This window comes from Mytilus californianus, unplaced genomic scaffold (genome assembly GCF_021869535.1).
Source record: "Mytilus californianus isolate M0D057914Y unplaced genomic scaffold, xbMytCali1.0.p SCAF_1, whole genome shotgun sequence".
Taxonomy (NCBI): domain Eukaryota; kingdom Metazoa; phylum Mollusca; class Bivalvia; order Mytilida; family Mytilidae; genus Mytilus; species Mytilus californianus.
Genome location: NW_026262581.1, coordinates 15892428 through 15920044, shown reverse-complemented (window position 1 = coordinate 15920044; position 27617 = coordinate 15892428). Strand labels below are relative to the sequence as shown.

Below are 27617 nucleotides of genomic sequence, written 5' to 3'. Positions count from 1 at the left end.
GGAACAAATTATTTTACCTTGTAAACAACTTTTAAAATGAAAGACTATTATAGAGTTTTGTATAAATTGTCAGACACATATATGCCAGGATCTATATGTAGCATAAAGATCTTTTCTATTAACAGTTTTTTTTCAGCATTCCACCTCAATGTTCACACTTTTTTCTGAATGTTTACATTGTAAATACAGACACACATTTTAAACGAGTTTATACTCAGTACTAGTACTACGAGAGAAAAATATTTCCCTGAAACAAGAAAAGAGATCACTGATAAAATCACACCAACAAAATGGAACTGCACCTTCACGAACAAAACTGCGATAGTACAATTGCTTATAGACTGTTCAAAATATAAGGAGCTGTTTGATAACTGTGAAAAATTCCAGGAAAATATTGAAAACAAAACCAGAAATATGTTATTCAAAAAGCATATAGAAAGATTGAAAATTATGGACAACAAATAGCAAGACATATATTGCTGAATTTGCACATACGTATATATATATACATATATCTCAAAATGGAGGAAATGACAAACAAATGAAAATAGTGATTATCATAAGTGACATATATATACCGACACAGAGTCTGTCATATAACAATTGTAAGAAATGTAAAGAAGCTCTGGACAAATATTAAAAGCTATGAAAATGAAATTAAATAATTAATAAAAAGGTCCCTGTAAATATGCCATGCATGATACTTTTACTGTTTTATATTTATATGTGCTGTTCATATGTTGGAAAAAACGTTTTTGTTTTATTCTTTAAAATTTTAAAGTTAAGGAAAAACTCCATATATATTTGGAGGGTCTCCTAATTAAAGGAGGCTCATACTAAGAAGAAGTTTATTTGAATACAAAATTCAAATACAAAACACTTGAACAAAACACTGTTGACAGAACTTCTGTAAGAATAATATCATTTTAATCAAATTTTAATGCGGAATCAAATTCCTGAATAATTGGATTGGTTCCTCAAAATCGGGCTCAAACGAGTGTCCTGATCGGTCAGAGACAGTCACACAAATTTCATCAGTTTTCCGTAGCATGAAATCATCATCACACACTTTATCAAACACCTCTTTCCATGTTTTTGCGTTTTCAAAACGATTGAATTTGTTGGAAACTACTGGGTTTGATTTTAATCCAACCTTTATTTGTACTAGACGGTAACATGTTGTTTTTCATCCCTATCAATTGGAGGCTTTAAAACATAACACAAATTGGCCTGTGATAAAGCGTGGTCAGATCGGATCAGGTTATTCTATGCAACAAACTGAAGACGGATACAGATACAGAAAACTCCGCAAAAAAAAACATCGCGAATTTTGATTAAAAAAAAGATTTTGACTCGGATGCTTTTTTATGGGTCGGTCAGGTTAGGGCAAACCAACCTATTCTTTTTTATGGCCTCATAGCCATCATATCCAACTTACTTTGTGACCAACAAATCTGTAAGCTCTCATTTGTGGTTTGAAATTCCATACCATCAGACATGAATCCATAGAACCAGAAGCTAAAAAAATATAAACTTCATTAAAAATAGTTCCTCCAATTGGTGGGCATTTTTATATATGCACAGACAGGTGGTTAAAAATAGTTCAAACAACATATGGGTTTTAATTGCCTCAGGTAATAAACAGATTTAGAATGTCAGATGCTGTAGTGGGTAGCTAAAAAGATTATAAGGCAAACAACATGAACAAGCTATTAAGCTAAGGATACTTAAATATTAAATATCAATTTTGTTGTTGACAACTTATAAAGAAAGGTCCTTGTATTCCAAAATATACTAACCTAATTGTTTCATACTTGGATTGAAGTCGACACTGGTAATTGTATCCCTGTGTCCCTTGAAGTGCCTCTCAAGAGAGGGATCCTCCTGAAAAATATCAAAACATGGTAATCAACTGCTGAACCAGATCTTCATAATAACTACTATGATGAGGATTTTAAAATATATGATAACCTGTAAATTACACAAACTTTGAATGCATTATTCCAATATAAAACATGTTACACCTTATCCCTCAACACATGTATCAAAGGAAAGAAATGATGAAAATGAAATTCAACAATAAAATTTAATGTGTATTTGTGTAAAAGTAATAGAGAATTCCACACTTCAAGTATGTTATGGACATCTTTTATAGATTTGTAAAAAAGAGTAGGTGAATGTTGCAACTACACAGGACTCATATTTGCCTTCCACAACCAACTCTTCATATATTTCTTGGGGATAACAACTTTGATCCTGGTTTTGGTTGAAAATTTCAGCATGTACACTGATAAGATACAGCATAAATTAATTTGTGATTTAATACAATAGACGAACAGCATTTCAATGTTCTCAGCCAGTGCACATATTTTGTCTATCCAAGGACAATAACTTAAGAAAAAATTTGTTGGGTCTGTTTTAACTTTTTTGTACGTTCCATTGATACAATGTTATTTTCCATATAATTTCTATTTCCAGTGGCAAAACTCCTGTAACTATGTGCGAAAGTGCTTTGAACAATTCAATGTTAAATAAATTACATTTTCAAAGGGACATAACTACTATAAAAAATAATTGATAAGCACTGATTTTGAACCTGTCCCAGACATTGTTGATATAAACCATTAATATAATTTAATAAAAATCTGGGATATTTTAATAATTGTATTAAGTACAAAGGAGAAACTACAATTGAAATTATTGTCATTTTAAATGAGAGATTACCCTTTCATCAAGACAAAGATTGAAGATTAAAGATTGTGGCAGTTTATATTTTATTAACAAGCTTTTCTGAGACATATTTGACATAAACATAAACCTATGATAAATTTCATAAAAACCTGCAAGAAAAGTACAATTGAGAGAGCTTTCAGGACAAATCTTGTCACTAAAATGCAGTTTCACTAATTTAATAGTGAGACCCATTTGTATGTTTTAATGGAAATACAGTGCATAAAATTAGACAGAGGCAGGCATATGTCACAATATTAAATTGTTCCTGTCTGTTTAGAAATAAAAGTTAAGGGGCAGCATGTTTAAACTTCAGTAATATAAGATTGAATGGATCAGAGCAAGACCCGAAATAAAATAAGAAGGTGAAAATTATTGAATAATCCCCATTAACAAACGAACGAGTAATGAAAGCAAAGATTATTAATAATTAAAACGAGAAACAAACCAAAACATTTGTCATTTTGATCTTAAATTGTCCAAGTATGTTTTGATCGGTAGTGTGAAACTATCAGGAATCAGGTCCAGTCTTGCTCTAATCTTCAAACACTGGCGGTTGTTTACAAAAGGGAAACAACTGCACTTCCGATGTGGTATTTGAAGAGTAAAGTGATCATTTCACTTTAAAGTATCTGTAAAATATCTGTGATGGAACAATTTATTTCAATCAGTTTCAATAAATGTGAATTTATTATGAGTAATAGAAATAATTTCTACTTTTTTCAAGTACAAACAAAATAATTTATGATAAATGAAGAAATGGATTGGGAATAGAAACACCGGTAATCTAATCTACACTTTAGTATACAATTAGGCCTGTTAAAAAAAATATATCCATACATTCATTGTTTAATAGACAAGATACGCTTAGTCAATGGTTGATTTGAAACAAGAACTTTCAAATCTAGATAATCAACAATGACTGATAACACAGCAAAAGTTCATTTCAGAGTGATAAGATTTATTCATGAAGCAGGTACACAAATTTGTTTATAAACATGACAAACCACATAATTTCTTTGCCAACTATATTGGTGTTTTTCAATCAAACCAGAGTAGGAACATATTCAACAATGCACAATGATGATTAACAGAATCAATCAATACACAAGATTAGCTATTTGGGATTATGCGACGCTTGACTTGAGAATTTGTGCCACTGGCACTCGAATTATTGACAAGGTTGATTACTCAAAAGAGGGATTGTTACTCATTTGGGGAATAGGTCCCCATTTGGCGGATATACCCAGCCTGTTGATGTCAGACAACAATCACTTTTCTTTTGTGACGTCAAATATTTCACGGGAACCTTTTGTTGTGTCCAATAATGGTGGTCCAATATGGATACACTGTGTATTCATGTCTTTTGAGGTTTCATTTATATTGCCAACTCCCACGTTTTTTGTCTGATATACAAACTTTTTTAAAAATTGTTTACACGTTTTATTCATCACACTGCAATAACTTGCATTCCATGTTTACACCAGATCACAAGTAATCTTGTACATGTTGTATGTTTCTGTAAACATTCATAATATCTACAGCTTTTTAGGTTTAGTTGTTTCAAAATACAATGTACTTAAGTGTTTTCTACATGTACATGTATGCTATAATTCAGCTTTTTGTTTTTTAAATACTTTTTTTTGTTGCATTATTTTTATGTAAACATGGTAAAGGTCATTGAAGGTGGCGAATACATTTCACTACTAACATGACTACATGTAAGTCTAACAAAAGTTTCAAAATGTACAATGACTGGTGTGGTCGTTTCCTGGACTGGTACAGTGTAGGTATGGCAGGCTGGTTGCTTTATCTAAAGACCTAGTGTCAAAAAGAAAATTTTACATTCAATATAATTGTCAAGTATTTCTTTTCTGCAGGTTTAAGACTACGTTTAAAGTCAGTACCACTAGCCACAGCTTGTATTGTTTATCACAGATTTTTCAAAGAATATACTTTACAGCAATATGATCCTTATGTAAGTATTATTAATCACTAACGTATCAATAAATAGTAAGTGGATCAAAATGTTTTGTTGAATTAATTTTAAACATTTTGTATCTGATTCATGTTATAAGTTCTATTAAAGATTGATTTTTATATAAACTTTAAATTTTCTATGAAAGTAATCTGGTAATTGCAAATCTTAACTACCTGAACTTAGTGAACATTTTCCAATAGGTTAGCTTCAAAAGTGTATTGTCTTTTAGTGTGCTTTCAGTCGCCACAAACGACAACCACTGAATTACAGGCTCCTGAACTGGGACAGGCACATACATAATGTGGCAAGGTTAAACATGTAAGCGGGCACCCAACCCTTCCCCAACCTGGGACAGTGGTGTAACAGTCATTGACAGTACAACATACATGTATGAACAAACTATAAAAATCAGTTGAAAAAGGCTTAACTCATCAGATGGATACAAAGCAGAAAAACAAGTAACAAAAACACAGACGGCATGTGGCAGGGTATTTATACATCCCTGACAATTACGTACCAATTTTGATGATTTCCTTAGGAAAGGGAACAAAATATTAAAACTTTGACAAAAATACAAATGTTTAGTTACTTAATACCAATTTTTTTTAAAATAAATCCACCGTATTTAGGTGTGTTTAATCACTAAATCAGTATGTGCAGTAGTCCATATTTTTTTTCTCTTCTAGTTAATAGCCTCTACAACATTATACATAGCAGGAAAAGTAGAAGAAACACAAGTCACTCTGAGAGATGTAGTCAATGTTTGTTATAGGTAAGGCCATTCAAATGTCACTCTTACATGTCTAAGATATGTAGTCAATGTTTGTTATAGGTAAGGCCATTATAATGTCACTCTTAGAGATGTAATCAATGTTTGTTATAGGTAAGGCCATTCAAATGTCACTCTAAGAGATGTAGTCAATGTTTGTTATAGGTAAGGTGATTCAAATGTCACTCTTAGAGATGTAGTCAATGTTTGTTATAGGTAAGGCCATTATTATGTTATTCTTAGGGATGTAGTCAATGTTTTTTATAGGCAAGGCCATTCAAATGTCACATTCTGGTATTTCCATCAATGCTAAGTGAAAACTGTTCAACTGAATCCCACCAAAAATTGGGAATGATCTCAGGTGCTCCAGAAGAGTAAGCAGATCCTACTCCACATGCGATACCTGCCGTGGTACTCCTAGTAATCATTGTAATGGACTATAGAAATCTTCATTTTTACTCTTAGTTAGAAAAATGCTAAAATAGTTGTTGATTTTGTTTTACTGGTGGAGATCTAGATATATAAATCTTTCTTATTTCTGCACACCCCTACATTTTTTCAACTTCTTGCTATTTCTTTTGTCTGTCTAATGTAATTTTTTTACCATTAGATAAGTAGTTAGTGCATCGAAACTAACTTGATCTATACTTTACCTTTCTTAAAATCTCCATTGATGAATAGGAATGATTATAAACTTATCTTTTTGATGAGGCTTCAACTCATTCAGAAAAAGTTCATCTTAGGTGGTTTTGGTTCCCTTTTGGTTATATAGCTCCTCAAGGACTTCAAGTACTCAAGTAGTTATACTTCCTTGGCTTTCAGATGTTTAGATTGAGAGAGAATAGCACTTCAGATGCACAAAATTTTATAAAGTGTTATAGTCATTTTCAAAAATAATTTACATCTTAAGCTTTTTCCTCCAGAAATCACTGGAAAAAACTAAGTTTCTCTTTGTGTTTCACTCATTATCAATGAACATTATAAATTTTGCAATCTTTTGTCAGTTGTTTCTGAGGGGATTTTCAAAATTTAAAGTATATGCTAGAACAAGAAATAAGAAGATATCATTAAAAAAACTCAATTAAATTTATAACTTATAATTGGTTTTCAAAATTGCATGCTACATCTACACTAGTGGATAGTTTGATTCTTCATGTTGGATACTGTAAATTCAGAAATTATTGCGTGCATTTATTATTGCGATTTTTGAAGAATGGACATAAATGCAAGATTAATTATTGCGAGTTCAGGAAAAGTGGCATACAGATATATGCATCATATACAAGGTTGGCAAAAAAGCGGTCAATACTAGTATTGACCAGGCCGGCGGTAAATACCGGGAAATACTGGCAAATACTGGTCAGTTGAAATTTTGATAAGATATTACTATTAAATACAGTCCCTACCTGGTCAACTACAGGGTAAATGGACAAATATATTCACAGGACAGAAAGTCACTTATTTACTACATTGTAAAGGACAAAAAGTCACAATTAATATTAGCTAACAAGTTTTTGAATATGTAAGGGAAAATCCTTGAAATGAATTCATTGTAATTTTTATGAGATTGATAATGAACATGGTTAAATGAAGATTTATTAAATATTAATCCTACAAAGGATATTTCTTGGTACCATGAAACCAGTCAAGAAAAAGACTATGACAGCTTGTTTTCTTAACAGTAATTTCATCAAATGTAATAAAGCAATGTCTTAAAAATTAGTCTTTTCTTAATCAAAGAAACAGTTCTTTCAAAATTGCATTGTGACTTTCTGTCCTGTGATATTTAGCCCTACATTCAATAACTGTTAGTCATGAAAATATGAAAGTTTTCAAGTCAAAATTAGACTTTTTTAATGTTATCTTTTCTTATATAAATTGAAATTTTACATGAACACATCATGGACAGTGATTATTAGAATAAAATTAAAGAAAAAGAAAAACAGCAGCCAAAGTATAGATCCTTCAAAATTTCCATTTTCTGTATTTGGTTTTAGAAGATATTTATCATGCAGTTGAATAGTCAGGAATAAAATAATTGTTTTAAACAGTCTTCAAAAATAACTTTTATGACTTTTTTCCTGTTATGTCAACATTTATTAGGGGGCAGTTGTAATATTGAATAAACTTTTGACACCTGCTTGCCATATAATAGGTAATGCCCTGATAATCTAGTCACCTGTAATTCTATTTACCTGTTAAAATCAAACCTTTTCAAGAAAAAAATATACATATTTTATACATGTTGAAATAACTGATACATGTATAGCAATTTTATATCCATACCTAAACTATGTTATATCATTACCCATAAGAACTGAATAAGTCATTATTCATGCTAATAGTTGATAAAACATACCAATATCAATCCTTTTTATAAACTGAATCATGCCATATGAATAAAGTTAAAGTAATTTCCCCTATCAACTAAGATTTAACTAACATTGATAGTAAAATCTGTCAAAAGAACCATGAAAATTTCAATTGTCCAGTATTTGCCAGTATTGACCACTTGAGGAGTATTGACCGGGGCGGTAAATTCCGGTAAATACCACTGGTAAATACCGGGGGTGGTATTTACCGCCCAACCTTGATCATATATCAGAATGCAAGTTCTTATTATTGCGATACTCACCCACTCGCATTATTCGCAATAATAAAACCCTCGCAATAATTTCTGAATTTACAGTAATTGTCACATTGGCAATCATACTTATTTTATATTACTTTGTTTTGCAGGACTTTACACAGAAGCAAGCCTCCATTAGAAATGGGAGACATGTTCTTTGCATTAAAAGAAACTATAGCCAAATGTGAACTATTTGTCCTAAGAGCATTACAGTTTCGAGTTGTATATAACCATCCACATAGGGTAAGAATTATGCATTTTTTTGCTGTTATTGTAATTCATCATAAACACTCCAATCCTCCTTCAAATCCATTATCAACTGTTTTCATCCTTGTTTGTTATCATGTTATGTCCTTAAGGAATATTCCCATAAATGAAATATCCTTAGGACATAAAGTTCGGATGAAAGAAAATTAACAAAAGAATTTATAAAACTCCATTCCTGAAAAAAGATTGAGCTTTTGAACAAAATAATTACATCACAGCTATTTTTTTGCTCATTAAAAGCATTTATGAAGTATCTAACTTTGTATAGACAGTCATAATTAGGTTCACCAACCTGTGGAATGTTATTGTTTGAATCAGAGAAATGCAAATATCTCATTATTTGCTGAAACCTATCATGAGTCATTACTATTTCAAAGTAGGGTGTCTCAAGACAATCAGTTGACCAATATGACTTGATATCTGGTTTCACTTCAGTCCCCATTAGAAATGTCAATTCAAAAAATGCTTTCATTTCTACAATGGTTGGACATGACCAAACAGATTTATTTTGGTCAGGGTGATCCCTGATTTGTTTATTTGCGTAACTATCAGTTTTTGTCGAGCCTGCGACTTTTGCGCCTGAAGCTCGACATAGGGATAGTGATCCGGCGGCGGCGGCGTTAGCTAACTTCTTAAAAGCTTTATATTTTAGAAGCTAGAAGACCTGGATGCTTCATACTTTGTATATAGATGCCTTATGTTACGAAGTTTCCGTCTGTCATATGTCCATTGTCCTTGACCTCATTTTCATGGTTCAGTGACTACTTGAAAAAAAAGTCAACATTTTTTGTAATGTTAATTTCTTTCTTATTATGAGTAATAGGATAACTATATTTAGTATGTGCGTACCTTGCAAGGTCCTCATGCCTGTCAGACAATTTTCATTTGACCTCGACCTCATTTCATGGTACAGTGAACAAGGTTAAGTTTTCGTGATCAAGTCCATATATCAGATACTATAAGCAGTAGGTCTACTATATTTGGTATATGGAATGATTGTAAGGTGTACATGTCCAACTGGTTGGTGTCATCTGACCTTGACCTCATTTTCATGGTTCAGTGGTCAAAGTTAAGTTTTTGTGTTTTGGTCTTTTTTTCTAATAATATATGCAATAGGTCAACTATAAATGGTGTATGGAAATATTTTATGATGTACATGTCAGTCTCACAGGTTTTATTTGACCTTGACCTCATTTTCACGGTTCATTTCTCAGTGTTAAGTTTTTGTGTTTTGGTCTGTTTTTCTTCAACTATAAGCAATAGATCAACTATATTTGATGTATGGAAGGATTGTAAGGTGTATATGTCTGTCTGGCAGGTATCATCTGACCTTGACCTCATTTTCATGGTTCATTGGTCAATGTTAAGTTTTCATAGTTTAAGTTTGTTTCTTAGATACTATAAGCAATAGGTCAACTATATTTAATGCCTAAATTGATTGTAAGGTGTACATGTCTGTCTGGCATGGTTCATCTGACCTTGACCTCATTTTCATGGTTCATTGGTCAATGTTAAGTTTTCTTGTTTAAGGCTGTTTCTTAGAAACAATAAGCAATGGGTCAACTATGTTTGGTTTATTGAATGATTGTAAGGTGTACATGTATTTCTTGTTTGGTTTATCTGACATTGACCTCATTTTCTTGGATCATGTTAAGTTTATGTGTTACTTGTAGTAAAGCTTTGTATTTAGGACTATCAACATAAAATCAATGGTTAGTAAAGAAGGCGAGACATTTCAGCGTGTGCACTCTTGTGTCTATAATGTTCTGAATAACATTATCACCCAGAAAAATTTGGAAAAAATCCACAGGGTCCTTCTCAATACCCAAAACAGTTTGTGGTCCAGTGTTATTTCTTGGAGTAAATAAATGGTGGAGACCTCATTCATAATAGATAAAATTTTGGGGGCATCACCGGCATTATTTACATTAGGGAAAATTGGGTCTTCATTTTCATCAGAAAGTTCGCTTTCTACATCACTTATCTCAATATCAACACCGATACCATTTTATGCGAGTCTTTGCCTGTACCCCCTCACTAGCTAGTTCAATTTCATGTGCTGAAAAACCTTCCAAATCGTTGTCAGAACTGTCGGACATGTTACATTTTTTTACAACTCTACAGACGACATTTTACTATATTTACTATAAGTCCTGACGTTATTGACCTACATGCACAGATACCTGTCAACGATTGGTAAACTTTATTTATCCTTCCCGTTAAAGGAATTTTCCCCCTGAACTCATTAGAAAATATTATCCGTAAGCCGAGTTTATCCGACAAATAAAAACGAAAGCAACTTAACCACGCCCCTTTGTCAGAGGATTCTGTTGTATCACTTATCATAAATACACAGTAATCAATTTTCAGTAGAAATATCCAAATCAGTGATGATCAAGAAATGACTTGTGTTGTATAGTTTACATGTTTTCTGGCTTGTAAAGTTGAATGTTGGTTTTTTTTTTGCAGTATCTTCTTCACTATCTGACATTTATAAAAGAATGGATGGAACCTTACAAATGGGATGAACTACCGCTAGCAAGAACTGCATGGGCATTGCTTAGAGACAGTTACCATAGTACCCTGTGTTTACAATACAAACCACAGCATATTGCAGTAGCCATTTTATATATGACATTAGAAAGCCATGGTGCAGAAGTTCCATATGAGGAAACAGCTGTTACACCATGGTGGAAAGTTTTTGCTGAAGACATTTCATTAGAAATAATCAAACAAATTGTCGAAGAGTTGATAAATACATATGATCTAGAAATGACATCTAGCTAATAAAATATCATCTTTCATATTTCATATTATTGTGCCCTCATTAAGTGACAAGGACTTAGTGTTATATATGTTGTCCTTCATTCTCTTTACTGTAAATTCAGAAATTATTGCGAGGTTTTTATTAATGCGAATAATGCGACTGGGTGAGTATCGCAATAACAAAAACTCACATTTTGATATATTATAGATAGTATTGTATGCAGATTTTCCTGAAATCGCAATAATTAATCTCGCATTATTGTCGATTTTTAAATGCATACAATAATTTCTGAATTTACAGTATTCAGAAAGTGAACATGTTCTGCTGCAGGTTAATTTCACATTTTCCATAGTTTCTACTAAAGTTGACATTGTGATCAGATCTTGTAGGGATTACCATGACCTATTCTTTCTCTCCGCCACCTTTAATTTTCATGTGCCATGTTTAATTTGTTGTCCGTCACTCCTCAAAAATAGACCGTGCTTAAGTTTAGGACCAGTCACAACAGGTGTCATAATTTGTTGTTACAGGTAATCCACTTATCCGATGGGTCATTAGTGATTATCAAAATTAATTCATACAAATAGCATCGGTCAGTCGGCCTTTGTCATTTCGACATATGACCAAACAATTTGCAAAGCTTACCGTACTTTCATGATGAAAACGCAAATGACAGAAAGACGAAAACCGTAATGAACTTATTAAAAAACATTGTTTTACTTGAATTCTGTTTAAAATGTTAAATTCAGACATATTTTGTCTTTCCCTGTCCTCACTTTTGATAATAAAGTAACATAACGGCTGCCATTGATTGTATTCATTTCTACTGTGTATGAACCTTCAGAGAAGTAGGAGCACACCTGAATGTATATAAGAAATATAACTCAAATAAAAATGTTCCTAGTATTGAAATATTTACTCAAGATATTTCTTCATATCTCTGACTTTAGGACTTATAGGTTGCACTTTGTAAATACAGCTGTTTCACAAACCACGCCTCTTTTGGGGAGATATATAATATTGATAGATACCTACTGGTTCCGAATATGATTTCTATGTTTCACCACATAGAGACATAACTTAGAACAGAGTGTTACCAGTATAAATACAGATGGATAGCAGCGAAATTGAATTTTGAGGAAGACCCAAAGTGAGGGAGGGGTAGTACAGAATTTCAATACAAGTTTAAACTCTTAGAAGTTCGGGGCACATAAATGTTGAAAATATGCCACACAGCCCTATGTTTTGACCTTTGAAAAAAATAGTAATGCATATGGACTTTCCATTCAGGATATAATTTTTTACGAAAAAGCGGGACAGTTTTAGTCATAAATGGGAAATTGCATTGTCTATATTTACAGAAGTGCAACCTTAAGGTTTAGGAGGTCTTTTGACTTTATATGGTGCATAGTTAAGATGGGATTAGGAGAGGGGGCTTGGGTCATCATAGATTTATTATATTAGTCCCTGTTTTGAGACATAACAATCAAAACAAAAATATACAATAGGTTTCTTTTGAAGAAAAACAAATTTTGTTTTAATCTTTACTGACAAAAACTGTGTCCATGTGTAGGTTCCTATGTCATAAATTGTTTCCACTCTTTAACTCCTTGGAGTTGGGTAATGAAACTTAGCATTCATCACTACTAGAAAGTGTGTTACATACAAATATAATTATATTACATGTATATTTCATTATAATACTTTATTTTGATTGGCTAACAGCAATCTCGCGTCATTCTGAAATTAACCTTCATTTCAAAATGAAATGTTACATTGACACGAGCTTCCACAATAAAGTGCACAGGTAAATAAATAGATAGAAATCGTGTTTTCATGATCCTAGCAAAAAACAAACTGAATTAAAAGTATTGAATGCTTCTTTTAGTAATTTTATAGGGTTGTAAAAACATTGACCGTGCGCACATTTTTAGAATACAGCGCTTCCACGCTTCATACAAAATGTTCTTCGGTCAACGCTTTTACAACCCAATAAATTTACAAAAAGAAGCATTCAATTCTTAAATGAAAACCCTACAGTTAAAGTGATGGACAAAAAATCTTATTCAACATAGTCACCCATGTGCATAGATGACAAAAAGGTTTCAAAACTTTCAAACCCCTGGGAGTTGGTAAATTAAAATTGGCATGATTATTCACAAATTCCAAAAGGTGTGTTGCATACAAGGAAGAAAACAGTATTGTAAAAGTCATGGTCAGAAACTTATTTCAACTTAGTCATCCCTGTGCATATGTACAAAAAATAATTTTGGCTCTGTTACTGTGGATTCATTATTATTCGTTGGATAACAATTTTTGTGGATTTCGTGGGTACAGGCGAACCACGAAATTAAATGTTCAACGAATAGCAAATGTCTTATAGGCTTGTGTGCAGACTTCGGCAAAACCACGAAATTAAATATCCATGAACATGTAAGTTTTCCTTAATCCATGAAAATTGGTACCCACGAAAATAAATGAATCCACAGTACTTTTAAATCCCTTGGAGTTTGGTAATAAAATTTGGTGTGTGAATTCACTAGTTCTAGAAAGATGTGTTGCATACAAGGTAGAAAACTGTACTGTGAGAGACAAGGTAAAAACTTAGTTCAACTAAGTCACCTCTGTGCACTAATTTTCATCAATTTTGTTGGTAAGGGTTTACCACAAGTACAAGTATACATCTGTTTTATGCATAATTTGTTGAAACCTTGAAATCAAGTACAGTATATAAGAAAATATTTTTTTCCACAAATGAAAAAAATCCATTGCACTTAATAACCAGTTGACGTTTTTGTTGTTCCTGTGACAAATGTCGCAGACAAGACATAGGAATGCTAAGGCAGCGACTGTTTTAACTATTTGTATACTGCTTCATATTTTAGAAGGTAAAACACCTGGATACTCAATATTTTATATGTTGATGCCGTAAATACTGAAATTTCTGTCTGGTATACGTCTGTTGTGTTTGACCTTATTTCTCATGGTTCTGCAATGTTGACTGCTTAAAAATAATTTCATCCATAGAATTTTGCGTCATTCAAGGTTCTCAAACAATCCCTGTCAACCACTGTTGAAGTAAGGGGACATACATATATAGTGTTACAAAAACTCTTTCAATTTTTCCTCGTGTTAAAAGGTGTGATAATAAGTAAATAGTGATACGCTGACAAATACAAAAATAAGTAATAAGAAAATCTTATAAAGGCAGATCAGCTAAAATTACTTTTTCTTAACAATAGTTTAAAAGATCATATTATTTATGAGGAGTGGTTATCAATAAAAATCCATTTTTCCCTGTGGACCTTCTTTTCATATTATTTACTTTTTTTGTAAAATGACAGCTGGCAATGCAATGAAACTGTGCCCTCACTTCTTAATTTTTATGAGGACCATATTTAGGGGAATAAAGATATCTATATGGTCCTCTTTCAGAATGCAAGGCCAGATTCCAATTTTGTCCATTGATGCAGTCTTCCACTGAGCATAGTTTTACATTACTTCGACTTTGATTGGAGCAAAATTTTGCCATATGATTCATACAGGCTCCTTGGAATCTTTAATTTGTGTTTTACTGCTAGTAATAGCAGTGTTATTTGTTATAGGGCATGTCATTCAACAAACAACACAATTCTGAAAGGTGACATTGAATAGATTAATTGCAACACCTTTTCTCCCAAAGGCTAATTAAAATTGGTGTTTTATCCGTTTTACCCTAGGGATAACTATGGTAGAGATTATTTTCAATTAACTAAATCAATTTAGAGGTCAAAATTTAAGTGAATAGATAGCAGACATTGTGAGAGAGCTTTCTACATATTCCATTATAATAATGTTCTATTTCTTTTACTGGTCTCTGGTGGAGAGTTGTTTCATTGGCAATTATACCACATCTTCTTGTTTTTATATTGATTGCAATAACTCGTACTGGACTTTTTCAGAAACCAGTATGAGCAGAACTGATACTTCCATCCCTATAGTACTAACTTGTGTTTGATTTCATATTGTACTGTCAGACAGGAAATATTATTGAGAAAAAAACATGCAATAAGATAATTGCATCAACCACTCCATACCATAAAAGGAATGAAATGAGTGTTTGTATGAAAAGAATATATTCAAGTACAACAAATAATACTTTTCTATTTCTTTATTGATCATGTAAACGAATATAAAACATAAAAATAAAAATATATAATCAGCCGATAATGCCCAAAATAACATGTAATAGCTATATCAATGTTATGACAATGTATATGGTTCTGTAATGATAGTTTACCAATTGAAAACATACTGAGTTATAGTAATTACAAACAAAGGTGTCAACTATTTAGATTTACAAAGTGTGAGATTTCTTGGGATTTTTTATGTGCATGTTATTTTTAATGATATTTAATTTGACTTTTTGCTGTCAAATTATTTTTGTTCATACAATCTTTATTCAACAATTATTTAATTAATTAAAACACTTCAGAAAAAAAAAGAGATTTGCTATGATTGTAATCAAGACGAATATCCATAAACATGATAAAGACCAAATGACAAAGATGTGAACAATTACAGGTCAAAGTATGGCCTTCAACAATGAGCAAGACACTTACCATACAGGAAGATTTTTTTTTAAACTTTGAATTGTTTAAAACAAAGCTTGTTTTAACATTAAGTTGTCACTTTTACACAACATCAAATTCAGATGATTAAATAATGGCCAAAGAGTCCGAAATCACAAGGTTCTCTCTGACATGTTGTCTGGTATCTGAATAGTTGACACCTATGTTTACAAAATAACAAAAAGCAAACATCCATGAGTTTTTGGTAGGTCTAGGGCTCTCAGAAGATCATCATTCTATAAGGATCACATTCAGAAAATTTAAATGTTGTATTGGCCTTCAATAAATAAAAAACTTGAAAAACTATGGTTATCTCCCTTGTTATTTTGTATGTAAGTTTTCTTTGAAATTTTGTCTTATTGATCAGAACAAAAGAAAACCTTTAAAAAAGTTAAAGCCATCTGTATACAATGGTCTACTAAAAAATAAGATTAAGTATTTTTCAATTTTTGTTTCAAATAATAAATTAACCCTTGTATGAAAAGTTCAATTTATATTGAATCAACCAAAAAATATACCAAAATGTGCTTTGTGACATACTTTAAGGCATCTCCCACAAATGTTGTTCAGAGTTGTTTTTTAGTACCATTAGTTAAAAATTTAAAGCAATCTACTTCAATTCTCAGTTTATAAACAAGATTAATATTAATTAAAATAAAATGCTCCGCAGGGCGCAGCTTGATACGACCGCAGAGGTCGAACCCTGAACAGTTGGGGGAAGTATGGACACAACATTCAAGCTTGATACAGCTTTGGATTTGGATTGTGATTAAATATTTGACACAGCATAGGTTTCTAACACAGATTGAATGTGGTCTAAGAACTTAAAAATTTTAAATAAAAAGATTCACCTATTATGGTCCAATATCCAAAATCTAAATACATGGTTAGATTCAGCATATCAAAGAACCCCAAGAATTCAATTTTTGTTGAAATCAAACAAAGTTTAATTTTGGACCCCGATTTGGACCAACTTGAAAACTGGGCCCATAATCAAAAATCTAAATACATGTTTAGATTCAGCATATCAAAGAACCCTAAGAATTCAATTTTTGTTAAAATCAAACTAAGTTTAATTTTGGACCCTTTGGACCTTAATGTAGACCAATTTGAAAACGGAACCAAAAATTAAGAATCTAAATACACGGTTAGATTCGGCATATCAAAGAACCCCAATAATTCAATTTTTGATGAAATCAAACAAAGTTTAATTTTGGACCCTTTTGACCTCAATGTGGACAAAGTTGATAACGGGGCCCAAAAATCAAAAATCTAAATACATGGTTAGATTCAGCATATCAAAGAACCCCATATATTCAATTTTTGTTGAAATCAAACAAAGTTTAATTTTGGACCCCGTTTTGGACCAACTTGAAAACTGGGCCCATAATCAAAAATCTAAATACATGTTTAGATTCAGCATATCAAAGAACCCTAAGAATTCAATTTTTGTTAAAATCAAACTAAGTGTAATTTTGGACCCTTTGGACCTTAATGTAGACCAATTTGAAAACAGAACCAAAATTTAAGAATCTAAATACACAGTTAGATTCGGCATATCAAAGAACCCCAATAATTCAATTTTTGATGAAATCAAACAAAGTTTAATTTTGGACCCTTTGGACCTCAATGTGGACCAATTTAAAAACGGGGCCCAAAATCCAAAAACTAAATACACGGTTAGATTCAGCATATTAAAGAACCCCATGAAATCAAGAATAAAACCCCATTGAAATTGGTCAAGAAATAAGCAATTTATAGGAAGTATCTTCTTTTGCACAATCCTGTGCTATTAAATATTTCTTGCTATTGCGCAATACTGTACAATTGACAATTTCTTGCTATTGCGCAATATTGTGCTATTGGATATTTCTTGCTATTGCGCAATACTGTGCAATTGAAGATTTCTTGCTATTGCGCAATACTGTGCAATTGAAGATTTCTTGCTATTGTGCAATACTGTGCAATTGAAAATTTCTTGCTATTGCACAATACTTATTATATAATAATTTACACATCCTGTTTGGTGTGTATCTCCTACCATATCATTATTATTTGATTTTAAATATAAATCAGAAATAACCAACTTAAAATGGAAAATTTTAAAAGAAACAAAAAAGGAAAAAAAGAAAAAAAGGAAAAAAAAATAAATCCCCCCCCAAAATTTTTTGAACCCCCATTATGATTCATCACCCCCAAACTCAATCCCAGCCTTCCCTTTGTGGTATGGTACCTTGCAGTATAATTTCAGAGAGATCCATACACTTGAACACAAGTTATTGTCTGGAAACTAGAAAAAAATGTGTTTTTTGGCCCCTTTTTGGCCCCAAATTCCTAAACGTTTAGGGCAATTACCCCCAAACTCAAACCCAGCTTTCCCTTTGTGATATGGAACCTTGTAGTACAATTTCAGAAAGATCCATACACTTACACACAAGTTATTGTCATGAAACTAGAAAAATGCTTGTTTTTTGCCCCTTTTTTGGCCCCTAATTCCTAAAATTTGGAGGCAATTACCCCCAAAATCAATCCCAGCATTCCTTTAGTGATATGGAACCTTGTGGTACAATGTCAGAGAGATCCATACACTAACACACAAGTTATGTCTGGAAGTTACAAAAATGCTTATTTTTGGCCCCTAATTCCTTTACTGTTATTACCATAACCCCCAAAATCAATCCCAACCTTCCTTTTGTGGTATTGAACCTTGTGGTAAAATTTCATAAAGATCCATTCACTTAATCTAAAGTTAGAGTGCGAAAACCAATGTGTCTTCGGACGACGCCGGACGACGACGACGACGACGACGCCAACGTCATACCAATATACGACCACAAAAATTTTTTTGCGGTCGTATAAAAACTGTTTTCTCTGTAAAGGCAGCATCATGTATGGTGGTTGCTGCCACTGATACCATACTGAATTTGCATAAGCCAAAGAAGAAATGTCATTTATTGAACACTATGTTTATTGCGTAGATATTTTGAATTTCCTTTTATATCTATCAATAAGGCACGTACATTGAACATTATTATATTAAACAACAGCAAATTATACAATCAACCTTTGACCTATAATCGAAAACTACAATGAAACTTGGTGATAAAAATAATTAAGAACATATTTTAAACAATGGCTGCTTAACAATTGCAGACTTGTTACAATAAGGATACAGTTTATATGATTGCATATAAAATTGAGAATGGAAATGGGGAATGTGTCAAAGAGACAACAACCCGACCACAGAACAGACAACAGCAGAAGGCCACCAACAGGTCTTCAATGCAGCGAGAAATTCCCGCACCCGGAGGCGTCCTTCAGCTGGCCCCTAAACAAATATATATACTAGTTCAGTGATAATGAACGCCATACTAAACTCCAAATTGTACACAAGAAACTAAAATTAAAAATAATACAAGACTAACAAAGGCTAGAGGCTCCTGACTTGGGACAGGCGCAAAAATGCGGCGGGGTTAAACATGTTTATGAGATCTCAACCCTCCCCCTATACCTCTAGCCAATGTAGAAAAGTAAACGCATAACAATACGCACATTAAAATTCAGTTCAAGAGAAGTCCGAGTCTGATGTCAGAAGATGTAACCAAAGAAAATAAACAAAATGACAATAATACATAAATAACAACAGACTACTAGCAGTTAACTGACATGCCAGCTCCAGACTTCAATTAAACTGATTGAAAGATTATGTCTTCATCATATGAATATCAGGCACAATCCTTCCCGTTAGGGGTTTAGTATCATACCATCATAACATATATGAGAAGAACATAACCCGTGTCATGCCAACAACTGGTTTTTAAATAAATGTGTTTAGTGCAGATGCAAAGACCCTATAAGTGAATCAATATATCCATTATTAAAAATGGATAAGATTTGTAATATTTTGTTCTTTTCAACCCGTATATATTGACTTCTTCTAAAGAAGTTATAAATACACTATACTACTGACAAAGACTTTTTCTTTTCATGCTTTAAAAGTGCACCCGTTGACGTTGTAGGTAGGAAAGATTATGTATCAACAAATACCAGTATAAGGAGCTAATTTAAGTATTTGCAAGAATTCCTTTGATACATAATTTAATAGTTTTGTGAATTTAATTGTGTTTGTTTTGTCTTTTGTAATACATACTGATACTATGGTCTAGTATTTATTCCTTTGAATGTTTTTTATATGATCGAATGTGATAATACAATGTGAAGGCTGAGTACTTATGAAAGTAAGATGCAGCAACATTCTATGTATGTCTGAACAACATGATTCTATGTATGTCTGAACAACATGATTCTATGTATGTCTGAACAACATGATTCTATGTATGTCTCAACAACATGATTCTATGTATGTCTCAACAACATGATTCTATGTATGTCTGAACAACATGATTCTATGTATGTCTGAACAACATGATTCTATGTATGTCTGAACAACATGATTCTATTTATGTCTGAACAACATGATTCTATGTATGTCTGAACAACATGATTCTACGTATGTCTCAACAACATGATTCTATGTATGTCTGAACAACATGATTCTATGTATGTCTGAACAACATGATTCTATGTATGTCTGAACAACATGATTCTATGTATTTCTGAACAACATGATTCTATGTATGTCTGAACAATATGATTCTATGTATTTCTGAACAACATGATTCTATGTATGTCTGAACAACATGATTCTATGTATGTCTGAACAACATGATTCTATGTATGTCTGAAGTCAGAAATCTAATCAGTAGTTGTATTTTTACTGTTCTTGTTATGTTGAAGTTGGTGTGCAGACTCCAGGTTTATCAAAGCTTGCCAATATGATGTGGTAAAAGTAAATGCCATTCATGGGAAGATCATGCAGTGACCTATATAAAATCATTGGAAGATCATGCAGTGACCTATATAAAATCCTTGGAAGATCATGCAGTGACCTATATAAAATCATTGGAAGATCATGCGGTGACCTATATAAAATCATTGGAAGAACATGCAGTGACCTATATAAAATCATTGGAAGATCTTGCTGTGACCTATATAAAATCATTGGAAGATCCTGTGATGACCTTATAAAAGTCTGTTTTGATCAATATCTGATGTTAGATAGCTGTCTAATTGATGATTGCCCTTTATCTTTTTGTTTTTACTAAAATCAATTATCTTAAACATATAGTTTGTTAAACTCCATACATGTATTGACATTATTGCCTCTGTTAGTTTATACATTGTACTTGATATTTAACAGCATTATTTGTAAACAAATGTACTAAATTCATAATTTATTGTATTCAACATCTTCATTCCTTAACCATATTTTTGACTAACCAGACTTCATTAGTCCTTCCAAGCAACTGAAATGGACTATTATACCCAGCTGTAAACCAATAGCCTTGGTTAATTGTATTTTTTTCCTTGATTTGTTCAGTTAATTTTTGTGCTTCAGAGAGCCAGTCCTGCTCCTTGGCAAAACCTCCAAATGATTTCACATATACATCCATTGCTGGTCTATCTTCTAAGAAAACATCTGGGTTTGTAGGTTTTGGTGGATTGTCTTGGTGTTCATTTGGAATATAGAATGAAGTGGTAAAAGTATTTTCACAATTTGGACCAGCTCCAGGAAGAATTTTTGTTGTTACTGGTGCAGTCATATCTATCTTCTGATCTATAAAAAAAACCCAACAAAATAGTACTTAAAGTTCCATGCATTCTTTTCTTAACACAAAATATTAAAAATATGATTGGTTAAAAGCAACTGTGTGGAGACAGTGTATTATTTCATATGGGGTTAGTAGGCTGAAGAAAAATCTGAAAGATTTCAACAGATGAAGAAATTGATGATGAACGATTGAAATAAATTCATAAAACACATTTAAAGCTAACAAGTTGTTATTGTTGGCATTTGTTTTTGTATAGACCAATGAAAGTAGGTTCTTAATACTAAGTATTGAAGACTTAATCACTTTGATAGGCCACTACTTTATAGTCTAAATACCACATGTCAAGATAGTTGACAAGATAAATTCGCTCTCACCCTAATATGGAATTTACTGACCCCATATATATCGTACTAGGTCACTAGCACACTATGTAACTAAAAATGATCTTATAACAGACCTTTTGACAATGATTTCTTAAAACAAAGATAAATTTATTTAGTAATTTAAAGAAAGTACAAAAAGACTTCAACTTTTTAAAATGTTGTTATAAAAAATTTATTGCCTGAGTCTAGTCATGATAGTAGTTGATATTATAAGAGCATCAATATAAAGTATCAAAATCTCCAAAAGGCCTCTGTTAAATTCATTCATATCGTGTCTTAAAGATTGAAGGAATTTAGAATTTGCCAAACTGTAATGGGTGCTTGCACCTTGATGAAGACTATATGGTGATGTCTACAATATTTATATAAATGCCTGTTTTTGGTGACAGTGAATGTAGTAATGGGTTGCTGTCATGTTGACATTCCCCTATATCTCTAAGCATATAAATATACATGTTTTACAAACAATTTAACTTATAAAAATAATGAGACACTGTATGATTGCAATCAGAAAATACAAGTCTACACTCCCAAGACTAATGTTGTGCATAAACAGGTCATATACACTGAATGATCTTCAAAAATATTGAATAAGCACTAAATAAAAAAAAACTTAAAAGAGACACCTTATGGTTAAATTTAAGTCAAATATCATGAATATAACATAAAGACCATTATGTTACTTGACTACAGGTTCCTGGATTGAAGCAATTATAAATAAATGTGGATAGTGTCCACATTTGGACACAGATGATGCCCCCGCTTGCATATCATATAGTTATAAAGGGACATAACTGAAGAACGGTAAAAGTGACGCTACCCAAATTTGAACTTGATCTGAGTTTTGTGGTAATAAGTATTGTGTGTAGGTCTCATAACATTTGGTTGAGGCTAACTTAAGTAGAGAACAGAAACTAAAAATTTAGCAATTATTCTATTTGTAAACACGCATAACTCTAGAACGGTTGTGTATAAGTTTTATAACATTTGGTTGAGACAAACTAAAGTTAGAGAACGGAAACGAATAATTCAGCAATTTTTATGTTTATAAAGGGACATAACTCAAGAATGGTAAAAATGTCGCCACCAATTTCGTACCTCATCTGTATTATTTAGTAATAAGCATTATGTATAAGTTTCATAACATTTGGTTGAGGCAAACTAAAGTTAGAAAACGGAAACAAAAAATTTGTAATTGATCTTAGTTTTGTGGTAATGAATATTGTGTATAGATTTCATAATGTTTGGTTTGGGCAAACTTAAGTTACAGAATGGAAACTAAAAATTTTGCAATCTTTCGATTTATAAAGGGGCATAACTCAATAATGGTTAAAGTGACACTACCCAAATTCAACTTGATCTGTGTTTTATCAGTGGAAGTCAAAATTAAACATTGCATTGTATAAAGCATTGATTGTAGTTGATTCAACTATAATCATAGACAAAGGAAGATAACTCCAATTTTAAAAATTACCTGATATTTAGAAGAAAATAACAATTTTGCAATTTTTGCATTTATAAAGGGGCATAACTCTAGAACAGATAAAGTGATGCCACCAAAATTCAAACTTGATCTGTGTATAGTGGTAATAAGCATTGTGTATAAGTTTCATAACATTTGGTTGAGGCAAACTTAAGTTAGAGAACAGACCTAAAAATTTAGCAATTTTTCCATTTATAAAGGAACATAACTCAAGAACGGTTAAAGTGATGCCACCAAAATTCAAACTTGATCTGTGTTTTGTGGTAATAAGTATTGTGTATAAGTTTCATAACATTTGGTTGAGGCAAACTTAAGTTAGAGAACGGAAACCAATTTTGGGATGTACGGACGTACGTACATACGTACAGACGGACAAGGGTAAAACTTAATGCCCCCACCTCTACGACGGGGGCATAAAAATGGGGAATGTGTCCATGGGACACAGATGATGCCCCCGCTTGCATATAACGTTATAAAGGGATATAACTCTAGAAATGTAAAAGTGACGCTACCCAAATTTGTACTTGATCTGAGTTTTGTGGTAATAAGCATTGTGCATAAGTTTCATAACATTTGGTTGAGGCAAACTAAAGTGAGAGAACGGAAACGAAAAATTCAGCAATTTTTCCATTTGTAAAGGGGCATTACTCTAGAACGGTTAAAGTGAGGCCACCAAAATTGAAACTTGATCTGTGTTTTGTGGTAATTAGCATTGTGTATAAGTTTCATAACATTTGGTTGAGGCAAACTAAAGTTAGAGAATGGAAACCAATTTTGGGACGTACGTACGTACAGACAGACAAGGGTAAAACTTAATTCCCCCTTCGCTACAGCAGGGGCATAAAAAAATATATGTGTCAGATTAGCATCAACGCCCTTCATATCTTGTAGGACTTACTTTTTTCGTTAGTTCCTGTGATGTATTTAAACAGTCTATTAAATCCAGTGCTCACTGCTTCTTCACGGTTCATGCCCATTGTTTTGGTACTGACCCACTTGGCTGCTTCATAATGTCTTTCCTCTATACCCTAAATAGTATATATATAAACTACATTACAATATATTGTTGGAGTATTCAATAAAGATCAATTTCAGAATTCTGAAAAGGTATTATATGGTTGTTGGTAATTTAGTATCAGAGTTTTAAAATTTGGTATAAAACTTAACCTTTATAATTTACTGATTTAAAATGTACAAAAATATAAGTTGGAGTGGTCTGTTTTCATTAGAAGGTCTATACTCTACTAGATGCATCCTTCATCAAGTTATATGCTTGTAAGTCACCTAGAATCTGTTATCAATGATTATACTTGTATCAAAATTGGACATAAAACTAAACCTAAGTTACAGAAGCAGTAAATGTAGGTAATTTTTTTTTATCAGATTTTTTTTGTAGCCAAGCTCTTAAACTGCCATAGATGTAATATAACATCAAGTTATATGATGATACATGTAGGTCACTAAGTAACTTGGACCTAGATCTTAAACAAGATCACTGAAGCATAAAATACAGGCTAGTAGTGACTGCTTCATTGTCGGTTGGATTTACAAACCCTTAATATGGAAAATCCACATTTTGACATAACCAAACCAATATTTATATTAAATGTATAGGAAATGGTGCAAACTTATCTGTACATGTATTAAAAAATGTCTATGGTTTCATTCCAATTCATTTTTGTTGTCTTTAAACTAAATTGTAAAGAATTCAATGTGAATTTATTTTAACAATGTATGTTGACTCTCCAAATGACACACATGTAATTGTAAACATTTTACCTAAATACTTACATCATCAGAACTACCAGTAGATGTCTTCTCATACTTGGGTTTCTCCAAAAATTTGCCAGTCACAGCAGATCCCACTGTTTTTAATATACTAGTCATCTTGTTGTTAATCTAAAAAATAAAATCAAAACATGACCTTAAATTTACATCATTAGAAGTAAAACTTGCCTCTATAATTTTTCAGTCAAAATCACTGCTATGAGTTTGGTGTTTATGGTTTCTTGACAAATTTACCAGTATTAAAATTAATTTTCTTGATGTTTTTAATGCATTCAGAGGCAGATTGAAGGGTCAGGGGGTCTGGAGCTACATATAATAGTTAATGTGTAGTCTTTCACATGTCCCATTCAAAATGTTGTCTTGTTCGGCACCCCCCACCCTTATCAAAATCCTGTATATATATGCATCTAGCATTACAATGTATGAATCTACATGCATTGTAGTGTCTCCCATCAGAGGAGAATCCAGGATTTTTTTTTTAAAGTTGCAGCATTAATCCCAAAGACTGAAAAATTTTTGAACGATTTTATGCTTAAAATGATATAAATGCTGAGCATGATGAGAAACATGAAACTTTTTTTCTGGTATATGCCATCTACCCTCACCCTGGAATCTGTCACTGCCCACCACTTGCAGTAAATAGAGTTTTAAGTGAAGTTAAGTGAACCAATTCATTTAAAAAAGGTAAAAAAATACATTCGTCAAATTCTTTCTTATTCTCTCATTGACAGGCAGAAAATGTATGATGGTTGGCATATTTTAGGTGGTTCCTTGCAGTGCATTAAATAAAGATTTGTATGAGCATACTAAATTACGAGCCTAAATATGTCCAACTTTACCACTTAATTTGTAAAGGGTATTATAAGCATGATAAGTGTAACTCAACCAATACAAACCTGTGCATCATTTCAAACTGGGCATGTGTTTAAGTACAGACTGCATGTGTTTGACTATTAAATGATTTTTCATTTGTCAAATTCAAATCTGGCATGTGTTTTGGTGTTCCAAACATTGAGTTAAACCTTTCAAATAAATTCACTTGATCTGAAACCTCAGCTTTCCCCGATATTTTTAGCAATACCAAGGGCGCATATAAGTTTATTCTAAAATATGTCAAATTCAATCTCAAAACTGTGTTCATGTATACCTACATGTATATATATAACAAAATTGTGTTCAAGTTTAAAATGATTTCATTAAAGAACTCTTGAGTTAAATAGGGATTATTTTTATTACTTTACAAAATGTAACAGGACATTACCAAGTAGCCTAATATTAATGAGTAATATAATTCCAGAATATCAAATATTTGAAAACGTCAAATTAAAACTTGACTCAAGTGGCATTCATTATAAGACCACTATTGTCCAAACAAATCTACTCTAACATTTTAAGAATACTACTACTTGAATGTCACATTAGTCATGTAAATCATAATAACATGATTTAATTTTTAATATCCAGAACTTAAAACATTAACATTGAAATTACATGAATCAAATAAATTTGAAATATAAAGTAGCACTTTGCATCAATTGAGACATCGATGAAACATTGAAATCTCTGTAAACATGGTAAATTCATGTATTTCAAAAATGATGAAAATTTTTAAGAATTTATTCATGTATGCATACAATATTTCAGATCTGACCAAATCGATCAGTGAACCAGTTCATAGATGTTTTTTTTACAAATAAATAATTATTTCATTATTTTTTGGGGGGCTATATCAGTTCATGGAGTGTTATACTGTTAGTGAGATCTTTTTCTTTCAAATATGCTTGTTTTGATGTTGGCATCATGATGATCATTTAAACTTACAATTACCATGAGTACATGATGGATAACACAAAAAAGGTTTTAATTACCAATTCTAATCACAATGTACCTTTGAGTCACAGATAACGATTATGTTCCAATTGTTGTAACTACAATCCAGTCCCCTTCTCCCTGAATAAGACCTATCACTGGGTTTGTACTAACATGAGCAACACAACAAGTGCCACATTTAGAGCAGGATCTGCTTACCCCACCTGAGATAACTTCCAGTTTTAGGTGGAGTTTTTGTTTCTCAGTCTTTAGTTTTCTCTCAGACTACTATGTGTGTTGTTTGTTTATTTTCGAATTATGAGTTTGGATGTCCATCTGGTACCTTTCGCTTTTCTTTGAAGCATGTTATTTTTTTATTGGAAAAGTTTGGTTAAATTTACAATCATAACTTGGATGCAAATACAGAGCTAAAATATGGTGTATTATTTATATAATATTTACCTCCAAATACTTCTCGAATGCTTGCAATTGGTTAATTGTTTTAAACTGAAATAAAACAGACGATTTTATACTTTTGTATGAATAATCATCAAAAGTTATATAAAATGAAGTTTCTGGATTAAATCATGCAAGAAATCTTATGACTTAATTGTGTCACACCAATTTAGTTGTATAAGCAGATTGTTTACATTCACCACGTGAAGAAACACGTGGGGTTATGCTTCCGGGTTGAACTAAAGTTAACTTGGCCTATACCAAATGTTGAAG

At 32.0% G+C, this 27617-nt stretch overlaps 3 protein-coding genes and 1 long non-coding RNA gene across 8 annotated transcripts in view; 1 reads left to right on the top strand and 3 right to left on the bottom strand.

Annotated features, from left to right (window-relative positions):
• LOC127712170 (POC1 centriolar protein homolog A-like) overlaps nt 1-3299 on the bottom strand; it is a 34934-nt gene extending 31635 nt beyond the window's left edge. For both annotated transcript variants that reach the window (XM_052218499.1, XM_052218578.1), the window contains exons 1-3: nt 3179-3299; nt 1800-1884; nt 1439-1518 (exon numbers count right to left, since the gene is read on the bottom strand). In XM_052218499.1, the coding sequence (XP_052074459.1) occupies nt 1439-1518; nt 1800-1884; nt 3179-3193 (180 nt within the window). In that variant the 5' untranslated portion in view covers nt 3194-3299. The remainder of the gene's footprint in view (nt 1-1438; nt 1519-1799; nt 1885-3178) is intronic.
• A 245-nt stretch (nt 3300-3544) lies between these two features.
• Nucleotides 3545-11182, top strand: LOC127712283 (cyclin-Q-like). Its single transcript, XM_052218693.1, has 5 exons — nt 3545-3706; nt 4611-4708; nt 5398-5483; nt 8220-8352; nt 10846-11182. The coding sequence occupies exons 1-5, from the start codon at nt 3649-3651 to the stop codon at nt 11161-11163; spliced, it is 693 nt and encodes a 230-aa protein (XP_052074653.1). The 5' UTR covers nt 3545-3648; the 3' UTR covers nt 11164-11182.
• Nucleotides 11183-15278: 4096 nt separating this feature from the next.
• Nucleotides 15279-18941, bottom strand: LOC127712126 (uncharacterized). Its single transcript, XR_007986971.1, has 2 exons — nt 17244-18941; nt 15279-16846 (listed from the first exon to the last, which is right to left on the bottom strand). It is a non-coding gene; the product is annotated as an uncharacterized LOC127712126 (long non-coding RNA).
• Nucleotides 18942-20022: 1081 nt separating this feature from the next.
• Nucleotides 20023-27526, bottom strand: LOC127711887 (heme-binding protein 2-like). 4 transcript variants are annotated; one of them, XM_052218147.1, is made up of 5 exons: nt 27351-27526; nt 25083-25190; nt 24190-24319; nt 20703-21430; nt 20023-20669 (listed from the first exon to the last, which is right to left on the bottom strand). In XM_052218147.1, exons 2-4 carry the CDS (start codon nt 25176-25178, stop codon nt 21066-21068), a joined length of 591 nt encoding a protein of 196 aa, XP_052074107.1. In that variant the 5' UTR covers nt 25179-25190; nt 27351-27526; the 3' UTR covers nt 20023-20669; nt 20703-21065. The 4 variants fall into 4 exon arrangements, with proteins under 4 accessions (XP_052074107.1, XP_052074265.1, XP_052074185.1 ...); XM_052218305.1 differs by having other exon boundaries at nt 20736-21430; XM_052218225.1 differs by having other exon boundaries at nt 20023-20702; nt 20769-21430.
• Between the last annotated feature and the right edge of the window lie 91 nt (nt 27527-27617).

What these genes read in the sequence shown, in the direction of transcription:
- LOC127711887 (XM_052218147.1), bottom strand. Translation starts at nt 25,178, where the DNA reads ATGACTAGTATATTAAAAACAGTGGGATCTGCTGTGACTGGCAAATTT. An exon ending in CTACTGGTAGTTCTGATGAT is followed by an intron (nt 24,320 to 25,082) that starts GTAAGTATTTAG and finishes TATACTATTTAG; the next exon opens with GGTATAGAGGAAAGACATTA. An exon ending in CACAGGAACTAACGAAAAAA is followed by an intron (nt 21,431 to 24,189) that starts GTAAGTCCTACA and finishes TTTTTTTTATAG; the next exon opens with ATCAGAAGATAGATATGACT.
- LOC127712283 (XM_052218693.1), top strand. Translation starts at nt 3,649, where the DNA reads ATGACTGATAACACAGCAAAAGTTCATTTCAGAGTGATAAGATTTATT. An exon ending in AAGATTTATTCATGAAGCAG is followed by an intron (nt 3,707 to 4,610) that starts GTACACAAATTT and finishes TCTTTTCTGCAG; the next exon opens with GTTTAAGACTACGTTTAAAG. An exon ending in GTAGTCAATGTTTGTTATAG is followed by an intron (nt 5,484 to 8,219) that starts GTAAGGCCATTC and finishes TTTGTTTTGCAG; the next exon opens with GACTTTACACAGAAGCAAGC.